Source organism: Dermochelys coriacea, chromosome 5 (assembly GCF_009764565.3).
Source record: "Dermochelys coriacea isolate rDerCor1 chromosome 5, rDerCor1.pri.v4, whole genome shotgun sequence".
Lineage (NCBI taxonomy): Eukaryota > Metazoa > Chordata > Testudines > Dermochelyidae > Dermochelys > Dermochelys coriacea.
In genome coordinates, this window is record NC_050072.1 from 50658500 (window position 1) to 50676022 (window position 17523).

Consider the following 17523-nt stretch of genomic DNA (forward strand, 5'->3'; position numbering starts at 1 on the left):
TGACAATGCTTGATTTCCAGAGTCTCGACAATCCACATAAGGAGCTCCTGGAACACTTAACATTGTCTGTTGCCAGTACCTATGCAAAGGATATAGCTTCACGCAGCAACGACTACGAAAGATTGTTAGGCTGCAAGATAGGATGTTGATGTTGCTCAGTCCCTGAATCATCTACTTGATAGTCTGGTGTTGCCTGTCTGGCCAGGAATGCCACTGAAGAGGAAGCCCTCTCTCTTCCTTGAAGACCACCTGCTTCTTGATGTTTATGAAGGCAGACCCTAATATCTCTAAGAGGGCCCTGGCAGCACACTGTATAGTACAGATGACTCAGGCTGTTGACTGGACTAATACCAGTCTTGATGAGCCAATGTGAGTTTTTAGGAGAACCCCATAGGGGCCTCAGTGGCACTGATCAAACCTCAAATAAGCATCTCTGCTTGATAATAGGGAGAAAGTACACCATGGTGACAGTGCGTAGACTTCGTCTTGGGGGCATCATCTACATGGCATTTTCAGTACAGTAGATGCTCATTAGTAGCAACGTATTGGTGCTCTTCTGTTATGTTGCTTCTAAGCAGCTGTTATTATAGGGGTATCATTGGACCAAAGGCAGCCTGCTTTTTCTGATAGTTGCATAAAACAGCTACGTACATGCAATCTATAATTATAACAAGGTGATGTATGTTTATTATTGCTACAGTATTACATTAGCATATTGTACATTTTAAATATGTGCTCTATTTTGCAAGTGTAGCCTACCACCATATTGCATCAAGAAAGTGGTATTAATTGAGTTAACGTTATAAAAATATCCAGTTTTATTTATGTTTAAGAACAAACATCAACCATGACAACACAACCTCTTGCTCTTATTTGTAAACCTTTTTTGAACTCGCACTTAATACTTCATAGGCACTGTAAGTCGCCCTGCATAAGGGCGTCTGCTAAGCAAATAAATAATCTAAATTAGAGTATTACAGTATTCTAATTCCACATAAAAAAGTGTATTCTATTTATAGAGAATCAACTTCTAAATTAAGAATGGATAAAACACTCATTTTGTGTGAAAAATCTGTTTATTTGCTCTGCTTTTTCTCAGGTCACAATTTTGTTTTGAAGATGGGACTCAATATCCCAGGAAAGGTCTACAGATCTGTCTATGAAAAGTACTTAAGTGGGTTCAAAGCGTTCAACAATTCGGAGTTTGTTGGAGGTGGAACTTCATCAAAATCATCCTCACTCTCTTGACGACGATATGTTTCATCAACACAAGCTCATTTCTCTGGCCTTGCAGCAGCTGCTGCATTCAGTAATTCCTCATTGGTTAGGTCGCCAAACATGAGCAAATCCTCACTTCACAATCACAGCTGCTATTAAGTCCTCTTTTTTCCATGTTGACTGGAAATGGATCATCATTCAGGAGGTTGTCAAACTCTTCAATATCCTCATTGTGCACACCTTCCACTGGCACAACAAAATTTGCCTTTCCTGAAACAGTTGTAAATTTGTCAGCTTTACATCTTGCCATGCCTCAGCAACACGACCTGTAAATTTACACTTTTCAAGATTGTCTGAATATCTGCCCTGGGGTCTGCATCAAGAGCAACAGTAATCCAGTTTTCAATTTTTGACTGGTATTGTCCCTTCATGTTCTTAAGCACACTTGAGCTATATATGTTTAATCAAAGATGTAGTGTTGGGGTAAGAATCTGAGCTGAATGTTTGAGAGAACCAACGGAGGTGCGTGAAGCAAGTATCCAGTAAGAGGCATATCTTACAGCTCTGCAAGTGAAGTGGACAATCTCACCTTTTTTAGCAGTTGATGAAAATCTCACCTGTCATCCAGGCATTTGCTGAACTGACATAATTGAACGGTAGTTTACCGAAATCCTTCAGAAAGCATGTGGGTTGTTTTGACTGCCTGATCATGAACAGCAGGTGTTTGTCACTACCATCTATGTTGGCACAGATAAGCAGTTATACTGTCCTTTGAAGCTCTCTGTCTAGTTTTTCAATTTTTTCCTACTTGTCCTCTGTCCAGAGCCCTTTCAGGTAAAGTCCTGTTTTGTCAGCACTGTAGGTATCGGCCAGGGAAAAATTTTCAAGAACGTGAGGTCTTTTTCGCACTGCCACTGCTCAGCTGCTGGTTTGTCCGCTGACCATTTTTTGCCAGGCACTTTTTTGCAAGAGACATTGAAGAGTTTCTTCCATCTGGTAAGCCAGTCGTAACTTGCCTTAAAATCACTCAATTCAAGTGAAGCAGTAAGCTGAAGGGTTTTTCCTTGATTGCGGGTCCAGAAAGCAGTGATCCCTGCACCCTCTTCTTCTTGAGCTTGCTTGACATCAGGGGCTTTTCCTTCAGGCCCGTGCTTACGGCAGCTATTTGACTGTCCGTCCAACAGCTTATCCTTCTGCTTCCACATTCTGCAAACAACTGATCTGTGCAACTCCCACTTGACTGGGACTTGGTTTTGAGTAGTCCCTGAAGTTTGATAGACTGGGATAACGTATACTTTTTCTTTCAGTGAGAGAATTCTTGGCATTTTGTCCGTTTTTCACCAAAAAATGATGCTAATAAGAGGAAGATGTGATGTCACAACGTCACAAAAGTTGCTCTTATGCAGCTGCTATGTTGCTGTTAGCAAGTGGAGAATTCATGGTAGGGAAAGTGTTCCCAGGGAAAAATGTTGCTCATAAGCAGCAGTTTCTCTTACGAAGTGTTGCTGCAAACAAGCGTCTACTGTACTTGAGACTGTACTGGTGGAAGGGAATCTCTCAATGTCAACGATGGACCTGGCTCTGCCAGAGTCTCCTCCCCAGACAAAATGTGTTGTCCCCCCCCTCCCAAAATGTTCAGATATTGTTAAGCTAAAGAGGACTTCCATTCTTCCAGAGTTATCTATGTGAAGTATTCCACCAGCACACCATTCATTTAGATGCTCCCGCAACAGACACACACTCTCTCTCTGCTTATTTAATTCAGTTTGGAATGAATTTTCCCCTCAATTAAGTTAAGGTCAGTAAAGTATATCATTTGGACCAAGTGTCACATATACAAATCCGCTAGACAACCAGAAGATAATTTCACGGTTGCCAAAAATAGCCTATCGTTCAAGAAGAAAGAAAGATATAGATTACACACAGCTGACAAAACACACTCTTTGTTATAACTATTACTTTAAAGCATTTTTTGTGCATGCAATTTAGGAAACAAAATTTACCTCAACTATACTAATCATATGGGGAAGCAGGCGATCCATTCGAACTTCCAACAGCATCACCAAAGCCCGACACACATTTTTGCGTACTTCAGGCTCCTCATCTCCAGCCAATGCAAAGAGATTCTGTGGGGAAAAATTAAGAGACTTTTCTAATCCCTTTATTTTATATAGAATAGTACTTGCTATCATCAAGCAAGCTATCATGCAAGTGCACATTTCGGTGTGTTTGACACTCAGTACCATTCAGGATTGGAATTAATGCTCCTTTATATTCACCTGAACGTACATAATACTGCATAAATTCTCTAACACTTTATATGGATATGACCTGGGCTGGATTAAAGCATAGGCACTATATGCTATTGCCTCCTGGAGTTATGTACTTTTTCTTTAAATGAAAGTTCAGGGCTAGAAACTTGCATTCAACCTAACAGTTCAAAGAAAGGCTTGAACACATGACCCTAATATAATGGATGCACTAACATAATGGATGCACTAACATTTCTCCAAGCCTGTGGACAGACAAGCAATAGCACTAAAGAGTGAGATTTAATCCATGGCTATCAAAGAAGCGTTAACAGCAAGACCCGCTACTCCAGCAGGCCTTGGTGAGAGGATTCTGTGGCAAGTAGAGAAAACAGTACCAGGCCTGATCCACCCAAAAAGATGCCTCAGCAATAATAATATTAAATGAATGTGGGATGGGGCCCCTGCTGCTGCCAATCCAGTATCTCCAGGGAGTGAGGAGAAAGGCCCATCTTGGAAGGGGACTAGGTCCCCCTGCTCTCATACTGGAGACAGCCATGAGGATTGGCCACACCAAAAAAAAGAAGCTTATGAGGGAGGTCATAAGGGTCCCTCCAAATCATGGTGTGCCTAAGGCCCTAGATTGCCTTGATCTAGCTCCCAAAGTCTTCTATACTAAACCCAACATAAATCTAAGTTACATAAACTCGCTTCTAAGCAATGAGGACCACGGCACTCAAAACAGAAGAAAGTGGTTTTGTACTGGTAATGAAAGAGCCCTCTACCATCACATAATCAAACATTTTCTCAGAGAGCAATCCAGTGGCTCACAAAGGATAAGTATTTTTCTTGTTTAAGTGACGCTACAGCATGTATTTTCAAAATTCCAGTTATTCACGTTTAGAACTTTCCTCATCTCAGATTTACATCAACTTCCAATGCAAGCCAAGCCACAAGGACGTCTGAGGCAAAGTTCACTTGAAAGGGAGGTTAGAGCAAAAGGTACTCTGAATTGGCTCACAAACAGGCACTGCTGACCCTAAGGAGACATGGCCAGACCACTAAAAGGCTGTGTTGACTCAATATATCCTGCTTCTAGGTAGGCCACAGAAGTTGAAATGCAGATTAACGCTGTCCTCCCCCAGCACAACAGGGCATGAATACAAAATCTAAGGGTAGCTGTAACTCTGGGTCAATATTCATATTTAGCAGACACACAGGATGCAGTTTGCAAACCCTGTTCCAGCAGGAGTTAATCAAGACCCTCATTGTAATGTGTTATATTGCATGGAGGATTGTCCACCCAGTCCCCTTCCCCAGTTAACTACTGACAACTGCCCTGTATGTATAAATATATAGGCCAAAGTGGAGCAGAAATGAAGAGAACAGGAGGGCATGCATGATCACATTAATAATTTGCCCATGTAATTACTGTAATTGTGTATGGTATATATTTACAAATGGATAATTAGGCCATATGCATCTATTACGTTTATAAATTAAACAATTGTTTCTGATTTTGCACAAACTTGAAAATCTTGCTCATAATGCAATCTAACTGAACATAAAGCAGAAGACTACTTGTTCTCCCCTCACAGAAATATTCATCAGTCTCTATTACAGTGGTTCTTAGTGATTTTCTTGGTCCAAGCTCTATAAAATGACTGAAAAATTATTCAGAAATCCACCATACATACTCCAGAATTCTTTGAAATCACAAATAGTTAAGGATTTTGGATCACAGAACAACTTTGCACCATACTGTGGATTTAAAGAGGTAAAGGTAGAAAGCATGAAGGCTGGTGCTCCTAGACTGAAGGAGCTACTGGGTGGGGAGATAGAGAGTCTCCCTTTTTCTACCTACTCACAAAGCACTCAGCTGTGGAGCACGGCTGAGGGCTGCAAAGCTGGTTCTACAGTCTCTCAAAGCCACTTTCCCCACTCTAGATTTGAAGACTGCATGGACGAAGGATGCAAGAGCTACTTTACGATTGGTAGTCTGATGTGGGGTGAGAGGCAGCCACCACAGAAGCAGAAGCGGGATGGAATCGTCTGCTCTTTCCCAGCCTCTTCAAGTTTCTAGGCAATTTCCAGTTTGATACACCGGTACTACTCAATAGGCACCCCCCCCCATGCACCAGTGGTTGAAAACAGCTGTTCTACTGCAGCATTTTACTCAATCATGTTTTAAATACTTAAACATATGCAACGGGGGCAGGGGGAGGATATCTTAATAGTTTAACCACCCCTCAGCCAGCAAAGAAAAACATACAAATTTAAAACAATGTAATTAAGTTTAGGGCCAAGTCCTGGATACATGAATCAAACATTCTGTATCATTATTGCATGCAACTCCTTTTACAGAAAAAACAGGTTTTGTTTAACATTAAACTGTATTAGCAAGATTCTAATACTAAAAATACAAAATTTAGGGGGTGGGGGAACTCACCTACCTCAATAAAAGAATCAATGTGCAACATAAGAGCTTGAGTTCTACTGATGATAAACTGATTGACACATGCAACAGCATGGGACCTAGAAGTAGAACAAACATTTATTTAAAACAGATGGAAAAATTCATGATTAGAAACTTTTTCTAAACTGTATACAATCATAAAAAACTGGACAGAGGAAAGCAAAGCAAAGACATGCACTACAATGTCTAATGGTAATTTTCAGAATCAAATAAGAGGAATCCAAATATGCAGATCAAGAGACTATTTCTTAACTATGCTGACTCATTTGTAATATTAAAGTATTATTTTCTTTTCCAAAGGAAAATCTCAGAAATACAAATACAATGCAATACCAATGGACTAAACCCTGCTTTTAAAAAAAAAAAAAAAAATCTAAACAATCCAAAGTATGTGCACTCAGTCAAAAGGCACAAGGCTGAGAAATTAAATCCTCTTCTGTAAGAGCCAGCAGGCAAATAGGCCACTTCTAGAAGTTAGAGGGGCAGGCAAAGGAGGCAGAACAGATGTGACCCACTTCTCACCAGCACAGGATTTGGGGCCAGCTGATGCACAGAGCAGATCCACTGCATAAAGTTAACAATCTGGGAGTTTGGTCAGTGAAACACAGAATGAAAAGCCACCTTGAACTTGGCTCCTCTGCTCTAAGGCAGCACAGAATCCCCTAATCAATCTGCTACTATTGGGCCCTTTCAAGTCCACACCACTGTGCCTGGATTGGTCCTTAAGATTTTGAAGAAACTGGATGCATTTTGTAGAGTTCATTACACTATATCTAGACTTTATGACAGACTATTAAAAAAATGAATAATAAGAGAGAAAAACATCATGAGATTTGCTAGAATTATGGAATATGGCAGCTCTGGAAACACTTGTGTAATTTTTGATAAAAGGAGTTTATGTTTATGAATGTTGACTTTCTCTCATCTGAAACTAGAAGTCCCATACAATCTATGTGGTGATGTTTATAATGTATCTGCCTCCTCATTGTCAAACAGATTATTATTTTTGCAATATTGGTTATTTTCAGGGGAACTAGTGTATATAGATGACAGGCCCAACTTCTTGAAATCTTAGACTCAAAAACCTGAATTAATTTAAATTAAAATTTTAAAAACTAAACAAGATGGAGGGCTTTTTTTTAAAAAAATTAAAAAAATACAGATCCTAAATAAAATACATTCTAGATCACGCGAATGAATCTAGACATTAGAAATATGGGCAAGGAAACAAAAAGAAAGATCAATAGAAAGACTGGACAAAACACTAATAAAAGATGTTTTGTAGAACACAATCCTACATTAACAAAAGATGACTGGATTTAACACATCTTTTCCATCCCTATCTTCTATAATGTTCTACAGAACTAGGAAGTATTTTTTTCCTACTATACATCAGTTGACACCATTTGCATCAAAAAATCACAGTGTAAAAACAACTGGATTCCACGTTTGCCCAATACCTGAAAACAGTTTGAGGTTTTTGTCTTTAGACTTCTCCCCTCTTTTAATTTTAAACTCACATCCTGTTGTTTAGGCCATTTTGGGGAACAGACATGTAGGAGTTTTACAGCTCCCCTCTAAGAAAAATATATTTCCTTCAAGTGTTTAGAATAAATGTTTGATGACATTACTGAAAGAATTGCCCAGTTTGGTTGTTCAGTAGGTTCCTTCCATAAAGGGAACTCAAAACATGTGTGCGCGCCTTTTTAAATAGTAGGCAGAGGAAGAAGAGAAACAGCATTGTGACACAGTAAGGAGAATTTGTTTTATTTAGAGGAAAATATTTTCCCCCATATGTATTAGATTAGATCAAGCTCAGGATTGTTCCTTACTGTATCAGAAAAATCTAATGTATCTAGTCTAGCTTTAAAAGACCCAGTGGCAAAAACCCACATCCTTGGGAACCTATTCCACAGCCCAACATTTCACTATCATGAAATTTTTCCGTCTTAATTTCTACTATGATACCTCTCCCTACAGTCTTCAATCCCATCCCACTAGTGTTTGCAGTATGAAATAATCTTGTTGTTGTTCATCTGAATTTTTGCCATGTGAGCAGTAACTTCTAACTTACATGGTGCCCAGAGCTGAACTACATAAATATCGCAGTAACAGCTAGTTATTTCTTCTCACATAATATAATGACTCTGTACATGTAACTCAAAACCACTTTTGGTTTTATTACTCTGTAAAATCATGTTTAATTTCATACCTATTACCACTCCACAGTTCTTTTATAGTTATCCACTTCATAGATTTTTTTTCCAGCCCACTAGATATTTCTATTTTATATTAGTATTGTAGTCACCTCATCTAAAAAAAATGATGATGTTTTTAATTTGATCTCATGAAAGATTAGAAACACTAAAACACTGGTACAGTCACAAAAGCAATTTGATGCGGAACGTGTTACACACACTTGCTTTACGGACAAAATGTATGTTACTGCTTTCCCCTCCTCCCCCAAAATTCACACTGCAGCCAATACAGCTATGAAAGAGTGATCTGGATTCTATTCTGGCTCGTGCTTTCACGAGCAAGAGATTTATTAACTAAGTTCCAGCTGCTGAATCTTATTGCTGGTGAATCCCGGAGAACACAGTTGACTTTCAAGACCCTAGGCTGATAGTAAGGCTGAAGACAGACACTACCTTTTTACTTTTTAACTGAGCAAGAAGTGACATGCAAGTCACTGACACTAACATGAACTCTCAAGGCTTCTTTTTTCCCTGCACCATTACACATGCAGGGTCACTTTTCAGACATTTTAAACAATGCCACAAGACAGCTTATTGATTATCTAAATCAATTTTCATCTGAGACTTCAGTGCTGCATGTATACCTACCTTATTTTTGGACTGCTGTGTTTGAAGAACTGTAAAAATTTAGGGATCATGATATTGAGGGGTCGATCTAATACATCACTATCTAAGATTTCAGCAGAATCTTCACATATCTTCTGAAGAGCTCCAAATGCACCCTATAAAATACACAAGTTTGCTTTCTTCAGGAAAAAAAAAAAAAGTTAGCTTCCGAAGAAAGTTGACTCCCCCCAGCCCAAAAAAGAAAAGAAAACCCAATGAGTAGCTAAACATCTCTGTTTAGTAATGAGCATGGCTAGCTATTTGTAAGTTAGCAAATAGATGCAGTTATGACCTAACACACGTTAGTAAGTTTCAACTCAATTTCATGATGAAAAGAGACAAGTAATTTTACATTTTGATCTGATCTGCAAGATCCCAACTTAAGTAGTAGACAACAGATTTTGTTTTGTCATTCAATGCTAGTCTATTCATACTGCACATTTTCCCTGCCGTATTTACTAAACATATTTGATAATTAAGATTGATTTGATAAATCAGATCTTAAGATATGGACAAAAAACTTTCCTCCACTTATACTAATGCAGAGCATTTTCCCCTACATTTCAAAATTTTAAATCTCATGTGACAATTTCCTAAATTAATCGGTACTTGATCATTTTGTGGCTGGAGTTTTAGAACGTATCGTACACATTTAAAAACAAGTTGAACATTATTTTTAAAGTGAAAAAAGAAAAGGAGTACTTGTGGCACCTTAGAGACTAACACATTTATTTGAGCATAAGCTTTCGTGAGCTACAGCTCACTTGGTTTCTCCCACTCCATTCAAAACAAAGTATTGAGAAAATAAGAAAAAAATAGTTTATCCAGGAGAGTTAGCCTACCTAGACAATCCCTGTCAGATTTGATCTTGGGTACCATTTATTGCTCTCAAATCTCTACCAGAGACTTTTTTTTTTTAAACTACAACATCTCAAACAGCTTTTCTAGATCCAATATAGAGTAACTAAAATCATCTAGCAAAGGGAATCCAGTAGTAGGTTATATTTTCATAACAGAGGTAGCAACTGTTCTGATGATTTAAGACTAATCTAGCAAAGTTAACATTTGCCTTTTTCTGTACCCATTTTTGATCACCTTATGTCTCAAAAGTAATCTCATTCTCACACCAGTGCAATGTAACATCTATGACCAAGGAAATTTTAGGATAAATTCCAGAAGGAAAGAAACAGAAGCCATACCACTTCAGTCAGGCAAAAGAGTAAGCCATTGTTCAGTTAAAAAATAGGTATGTGGCAATAAGAAGCTAGAATGAATAAGGAGTTGGAACTACTGAGCTCTAGAGCAGTGGTTCCCAAACATTTTACTACGGTAATTCACTGCTCCTGATCCCCCACACACGCCTTCCCTTTTTCAGCCCCCTAGCTCCCTGTTTCCCCATCTCTCTCCCTTTTCTCACTCAGCTCCTCCCACTCCCTGTGTCCCTCCCCAGCCCTGCCCCTTTACTCTTGTTCTCCAAGACCTGTCCCCTCCTGCAGCCCAGCCATGCTGACTGCTCGCTCACTGGCCCTGTCAGCTTCCTCTGAGCTGCAATCACTGCAGCCACTCGGCTGCCTGCTGCCCAGGGGAAGTGAGAACCCAAGGGACAGACTGCTGGCCAGCCACGGGCCCATCTGCTTCCTCTGTGCTGCTACTACTGTCTGGATCCTGATCCCCACAGGAAGTGTTTCTGGGGCACATGCAACCAACCTAGACCATTCCTGCAATCCACTGGTGAATTGGGACCCATGGTTTGGGAAACACTGCTCAAGATAGACCACAAGCATATGAAATATGACATTTTTCCTCTACATTTGTATTTGAAACAAAACTCCTCACCTCACAGGTATTGTAGTCTTCAGAATCCAAGAGGCTGCAAAGCTTTGGTAAGAGTTCAGGCCAATTCTGTAATTCCCCCTTAGAGGCAATGGTTGTAATCAGAATGCCTTGGATGTGTTGAAGAAAAAGAATGAAAAAAAGTGAGATTCTCTAAAGAAATGCAGGATCCACTTTTTGGAAACACCCCCACCTCTCCAGTACAACTGCCCACAGAACTATTTAGTTAAGTAGTTTGCTTTTTGTTAAGAGCAGACAAATGTTAAGAAAGTTACTAGATAACTTTCTCCTATTAGGAGTGACTGGGAATCCAGCGGATTGTTCTTACCTGTTGCCAAGGAGGTAGTTCAGATCTGTCAATCAACAACAAAAAGCTGGGTCACTCCCCCTCACCCCACTAGCCCACAAAACCTCCTTCAAACCAAATGCTAGAGCAGAGCACTACTCAAGCTGTAACTTGGTTTAAGAAATTTGGTTCGCCAACTTAGAAATGGAAAAAAATACAAAACCCCAATAGAAAGCAGAACCCAAATATAGGAGTGCCAATACTAGGCTTCTTGCCATAAGTTTCCCACCACCATCACCACCGGTTGAGCACCACTAACTATAGCAACTGTGTAAGCACTACGAATAAGCAGAGCGAAAGGTGACCAACATTTTATGGATCATGCCATCCAACACTGCTCACAGAAGAGCTACATGACACAGTACTTAACACCAACGGCTGCCAGTACCTTTTCTACACTAGCATTCTGACTATTGCTATCATCAGTCAGCATATGTACTCTTGAACACAGGCAAGGAGACAAAACAAAACTAGCAACCCCAACAGTTCTCAATTTCCAGGGGTCTTCTATATGAATTTGAACATTCTCAAACATTGTATAAGAGCTTTAAGACCAAATACTGCTTTGTCTCTCCCCTGACTATTTTGGTACTGTGTAGAAGATCAAATGAGTGTTCACTGGAAGAGACATGCTCTGCTGTCCCAGTTTGAAGAAGGTACTCCACAAATTTCTGAATGACCAACTGTTTCATTGAGTTGGTTTTTAATGTAGAGCACTAGGTTCCTTCATCTCCTGGGTAGGGTTTTAAATTTCAGAGTGGTCTCTCCAAATGAGCTTTAAAATTCACCCACCTGATGTGATGTGGATGCACAAGGTGAACAAAATGTTGAGGTCTCCTCCCTGTGTTTCTCTGAACAGATTGGGGAAGGAAGTCATGTAGTAGTCTGAGGTGGTGAAAGTTTTGGAAAAACTGGCTATGCACATGTCTCATGTCCTTCTGAAATTCCTCTAGGCTCTTGAAGAATGAATATCTTTAAAAGGTCTGTCTACAGTAAAGTTCTCTCATTGCTGCTTTATAGAGGAGAGGGATTTCTTACTCTGCAAGTTCAGCAACTGTCATATGCAGGTGCTCTTAAAAAAAAAAAAAAGTTTACCGCCCAGAGATCTTAAAAGTAGCCATAAATTGGTTGGCTAGAGTATCTGCAAGGGTGCATACAATAGCCGATTCAAGGCCTCTGACCTACTGACAAAGATTAGTCACAATCTCAGTGTTTCTTGTGGATGATTACAATGCTTCCACTAGTGGTCTTTAGGAAAGTAATTTAGTGGTTTTGCCAACCTTTTGGTCAGCTTCCCCCTCCCCAATCTGAGGCAATAAATAGCTAAAATTTGTTTCAAACCTTTAGTATGTAGGCTCAAAGAATAATGAGCAGAGTGACTGTGCAAATCAATGTTTAGACACCTTCATATAGATTTTCATCCTAAACATTTGAGCTTCTCATGGAATTTTACTCTCTAAAGGTTTAAAATAGCAGCTCCCATCCCACTTATTCTGGTGGTCAAGAAACTGAGGCATCAAAGATCTTTTAGCTTCCTAGATTTCTCTTTATGAAGTTGAGAAGGATAACAGACAGTAGCAGGCAACAGTAAGAGTTTCTTTTCCACTCCTTTAAGTTACAGCACTGCTAGAATCCTTTTGACCTAATATAAGACTGGAGACAAAGATATAAAAGAAGGTTGCCTACCCATCAGGGGTGCAACTATGCCTCACTTTCCTCAGCGATTAACAGACTCCCTCAATTCAACATGGGCAAGTAGTCTTATGGCCAAACTACAAACTCCTCTCTAACAAAAAAAGATTAAAAGTTCAGAGCCCAACAAAAAGCCTTAGTCTAGTTCTGCTTTTTGGAGCCACAGCTTTTCGTCAGTGGTGCAGAAAAGCTTTTCTACCCTTGAAAAGTCAACAGTTTATCCTTTACTCTTGATGCAAGAGCATTAAACAATCACTAAGCTGCACTACTGATGCATAGGGGAGACCCCAAGACCCTAAGCAATGAAGCAATTTTCTCACTTCACTCTTCTCTCCGAGCCATCTCCTATGCCTTTCTATCGGTCTTCCTTTCTCCCAAACCATCTCCCCAGTCTTGCCACAATCCCTCTTGAATTCTTTACCCAGCTCCCTCTCTGTTAAGAACTGCACTACAGGTCTTGCCCGGACCATCAGCAGACCAAGCTGCTCCTTCTTGTAAGAAAAGGGAACTTGTCTATAGCCCAGACCACCTTCCCAGAATTCTTTGCTCTAGCCTATAGAGCCCAAGCAATCTGTCAGAGAACTACAACCCCCAGAATACTTTGTCGTGGACTGAGGCAGCAACAGAATCCTAGTGGGAGGCCTGTTTTTGAAGGGCCAGAATATCTGGTTACAGAGAAAAGTTTTTAATTTGAGGAGGGAACTGGGTCAAACTCATCTCATGATAATCATGTTATCATTAAGCGTGTCTTAGGCCAGAATCTCATGTCTGTTGTACGCATTAGCCTTTTCCAAAAAAGAAAAAGGTTGAGAGAGGAGCACTCATAGCTACAGAAAAACTCCATTTGCACTCTACAGCTGAAGATGATGTCATGCAGAGGAAACCTGACCACAGAACCTACTACAGTCAAGACTGTAAGCATCAGAAGATGAGCCTGAACAGCTGAAAACTGGATTTCCCAACAGTTAGTGACTGCAGCCTGGTCATAGATGAAGTCACCCACTTTAAAGTTTCCCAGGGCATGGAGGTGCCTATAAAGGATGTCTCATCCACAAAAAAAACAATGAAGTAAGGAATAAAAAAGCAAGCAATTTACCCGTGGTGAAACTTTGAAGTCTGTCTGGCTACTGAAAGATCTTAAGCAGCTAAATAGTTGTGGGGGTTACACACTGAAGTTGTGGATGCCCTTTCATCCAGGGTGGAAGGGTGCTGAACAAGTAAGATGCCCAGACATTGCACTATGCAGGGTGCAAAAAGTGTTCATATACATGAGCTCTGACCTCAGCCTTGACCAAGTAGGTATAAGCTAGCTTCTCTGTGGCAGTCCTGTTCATATAAGCCTTCTTAAATATTATAACTGGAGGCAAATAAGAATATGCATGAAAGAAAGCACTTCCATTCATAAATATGGTAAGTAGCTATGCTGAAGAATTATCTTAATATAGAAAGGAAAAACTAAGTTACTCTTTTCATAATTGCATATTCCATTCGCCTAGCTAGGTTTTAAAAAAGTCTTTCATAAAATAGAAACTCTAGCAATTTCCTTTAAGACAGATCTACTTCAAAGGGGTATGAGTAAAGGGAATTTGGTCAGTCTGCACTTAGAAAACCATGCTGGTGACACTGCTCATTAATTGTCAAAATCCCCATATTTTAAAAGAAAACCGCAATAAAAATATAGAAATCAGTTATATAGCATACATATAGACAAAACCCATAACAAAATTTCACAAATTCCCAGGACAGGGTTAGATTTTCAAGCAATTGCTTTTAGGACTGTAGCAGCAATTTTTCTTTCAGAACAGAGAAAAATGTTCAAAACATAGCACTTTTAAAATATTTGTAGCAAGCTGCTCTGCTGATTAAGATAAATCAAACCACACACATTCATTTGAAACGGTAGGGGAACAGTTTTGATATTAGTATGAGCTACATTCCAAATGTTAAACTTACTAGTTTTCTTGCTGAAAGTTCTAGGAAGGAACTATTCAAAAGATCCATGAAGGTATGCGGATTGTGTCAGTTTATTTAAAAACTAAAGCAGCCCTAAGCAAACAAATTCTGCTAGTCTCTATTTTGGAAGTGAGGGGTAGAAGGGTAAACTGTTGAACCACTGACATCCTCCAAATATTTTGTTAGTCTTTGCAGATGGCCTCCAAGAAAGATGGTGGTACGAGGGGTTACTTTTGGAGGAGTTTATTTAAAAAAAATTTTTTTTTTTTTTTTTTTAAAAACAAGTGGGGGAACAGAATCAGCACTTAAATACATTTTAAATCTTGTAAGAGTTTCAGACCACAGTTAAACAGGAAGCATCTTGTCTCCCTTTTCTCCTCAAAAAGGAAATATTGTAGCGCTCTTACAATGAAAGAATTTCTGCCCAACAGCAGTGACAAAGCATTCTCAAGATATTCAGCCCTTGTAAGTTTTCAGCATAATCCAATTTACTATCCTGATAACAATGGGGACAAAGTAAACAAAGGCTTCTAAACTCCCAAAGGAACAAAGATGGTATACAAAGTTTCACACAAACTGATTTGGTGCAGAATATGCACTATACATGTCACCAAGCTTACATATAAAAATTACAAAAAACATAAGAAAATATGATTTAACATGACCTTCTAGCACAAAACAAAACTGGAAGATGGCAACTAGTCTAGTCCAGTGGCAGTAAGGCAAGTTGCAAAGATAGCCTTTAGAGTATTACACTGAGCACATAAATGTCTGTAGGCCAATCCCACTCCTAACTTCCAAAAAGTGCACATATATCATGCCAATTAAGACCGGAGGAAAACTGCAGTAATTCAGGGTAGGTCAGCTGCTTGGGCAAGCATAAAAATTCTGTTACACTCCCACTCTCCTGCATTGAGCTGTGTACCCACAGGCTGTGTTAGAATGAAGAAGAGAGGTTACTTACAAGGAGCTGTGTTCTTCTGTAGGTAAAGGCATCAGGCTGCTTTTAAACATCTAGCTCAGTGGTTCTCAATCCGCAGGTCACTTGCGGCCCAAGTGACATCCTCAGGGCCACATAGAGGGGTGTGTGTGTGAGAGAGAGATATATGCATCTCTCTCTCATGGATGCAACCCACATAACAGAGCTGCTTTGCGGCCCACAATGGTAAATAGGTTAATAACCACTGATCTAGATTCTGAAGATATACCTCCTGTCATTCAACAGGGTTGAATACACTGGCTATAGTGAAGTCTTGTACCGCTTCAGGCAAGAACCTAAGATGAGGTCTAAGCGTCAATTTGTCTATTTACACTACAACATAGGGAGGAGCATCATCAGACCCTGGAATTGAAACACTTCTTGCTCATGCAACCATTATCCAGAATGTTGTCTTAAGGGACATGAGTTTTAGGAAGGCACCCTTGAAAGGTTTAAAGGGAAGCTCCATTAGCTTGGCAAGCTCCAAATATAAATCCAAGAAGGGAAATGGTTCCCTTCTGAGGAAAAAGCATTTACCAAGTCCTTCTAAGAATCTGACTACTGTAGAATGAGGAAAAAATCCATTTTGCACTTCACATGCTCATAATCAGCTGAGATGGCCATGAGTTGTACTTTTACAGAAATACTAGTTATACCTCAAGGACTGGTCACAAGTTGTCCAATATAGCAGGGATTCCCCCTTATGGGCAGGAACAGATTCTTGTTGCTGGACCACATGGAGTATCTCTTCCATTTTTGGAGATAAAATAAAACTTTTCTGAACTGGAGGAAGATTTCTTGCATTCTATGAGATTATCCAGGCCAACAGTTGGGAGTTTCTCTAGGTAGCAGTGAAGCACCCACAGAAACAAAAGGTGTAGAGATTGTGGAAATGGGAAATGAGGTTGTAGGGAGAGCAGCAAGAGCTCAGCGTACCTCATCTGGGACCAGCCACACTGGGAACACTAGAATAGCTACTGCAGTCTCTTGATTTCCTATAGCACTGTAGGAATGAGTGGGACTGAGGAAAAGTACATAGTAAGCCTTCACTCCAGTCCAGAAGAAAATCGATCTAACAATGACTTTGTCCCTGCCTGCTCTTCTGCTGCATAAAAGGCACTTCATGTTTCCTTTGGAAGCAAAGAGATCCACTTTCAGGTTTCCAGTCTCCTGAAGGTTGCATGGACCACTCATTTGGATCCTGTTTTCTCCTGCTGAGGAAGTCTGATTGCACACTGGTCTCTACAAGATGTAATTATGGGGCGGGTTTTGTGTTTGGTGCACCAATACCAGAGTTTCTCTGCTTTTGTACAAATGGGTAGGAAGTAGATTCCTTCTTATTTATGTACTACATGGCCACTGTGATGCCCATCAGAACCCAGATCACTTGGTGTTGATGTGGTGGTAGAAAGGTTCAGGTCCCAGCTAACTGCCCTGAGTTCCAGAATGCATATGTAGAGCTTTGCCTCTCTGGTATTACAACTGCCATGTACTTGTAGTTCTTGATAATGCCCTCCCCTGCCCACATTGGAGGCATATGTAGGAGCAGGAGGAGTTTAAGGCACTCAAAAGTGAACTGACTCCTTTTAATATAAATGTTCTTGATTTCCCATTAGTAGTTGCAGAAGCTTGTGTAGAACAGTTAGCCTGCTCAACTTGCCTGCATTTGGGATGTGCTGCTGAGTCACCCAGTAATGTAGTGGCCTCATATATAAGCAGTCATACGAGAAGAAAGAAGTTGGGGGTGTCCTGTGACCTATCAGCCTCAAAAGTAACTTGGTGGGCTGACTCAGGTTTGTGATGAATTGGTAATACTTATAAAATTTATTAACTGTTTGAGATTATGTCAGACTTCAGTCTTTTTTTCTCCTCTATGGTCAATTTGCCTTAGTGTTAGGTTGAAAATTCCACAG

The 17523-nt window shown here is 39.9% G+C and overlaps 1 protein-coding gene across 7 annotated transcripts in view; it reads right to left on the reverse strand.

The window, feature by feature from the left end:
• The window catches only part of TNPO1 (transportin 1), a 165202-nt gene that overhangs the window by 79816 nt on the left and 67863 nt on the right, over nucleotides 1-17523 (reverse strand). For all 7 annotated transcript variants that reach the window (XR_006281255.1, XM_043514268.1, XM_038401199.2 and 4 more), the window contains 4 exons: nucleotides 10644-10750; nucleotides 8790-8923; nucleotides 5921-6002; nucleotides 3222-3344 (listed from right to left, as the gene is read on the reverse strand). Coding sequence is in view for 6 of the 7 variants with exons in the window: in XM_043514268.1 (XP_043370203.1) it covers nucleotides 3222-3344; nucleotides 5921-6002; nucleotides 8790-8923; nucleotides 10644-10750 (446 nt within the window). In the remaining variant the exon portion in view is untranslated. The remainder of the gene's footprint in view (nucleotides 1-3221; nucleotides 3345-5920; nucleotides 6003-8789; nucleotides 8924-10643; nucleotides 10751-17523) is intronic.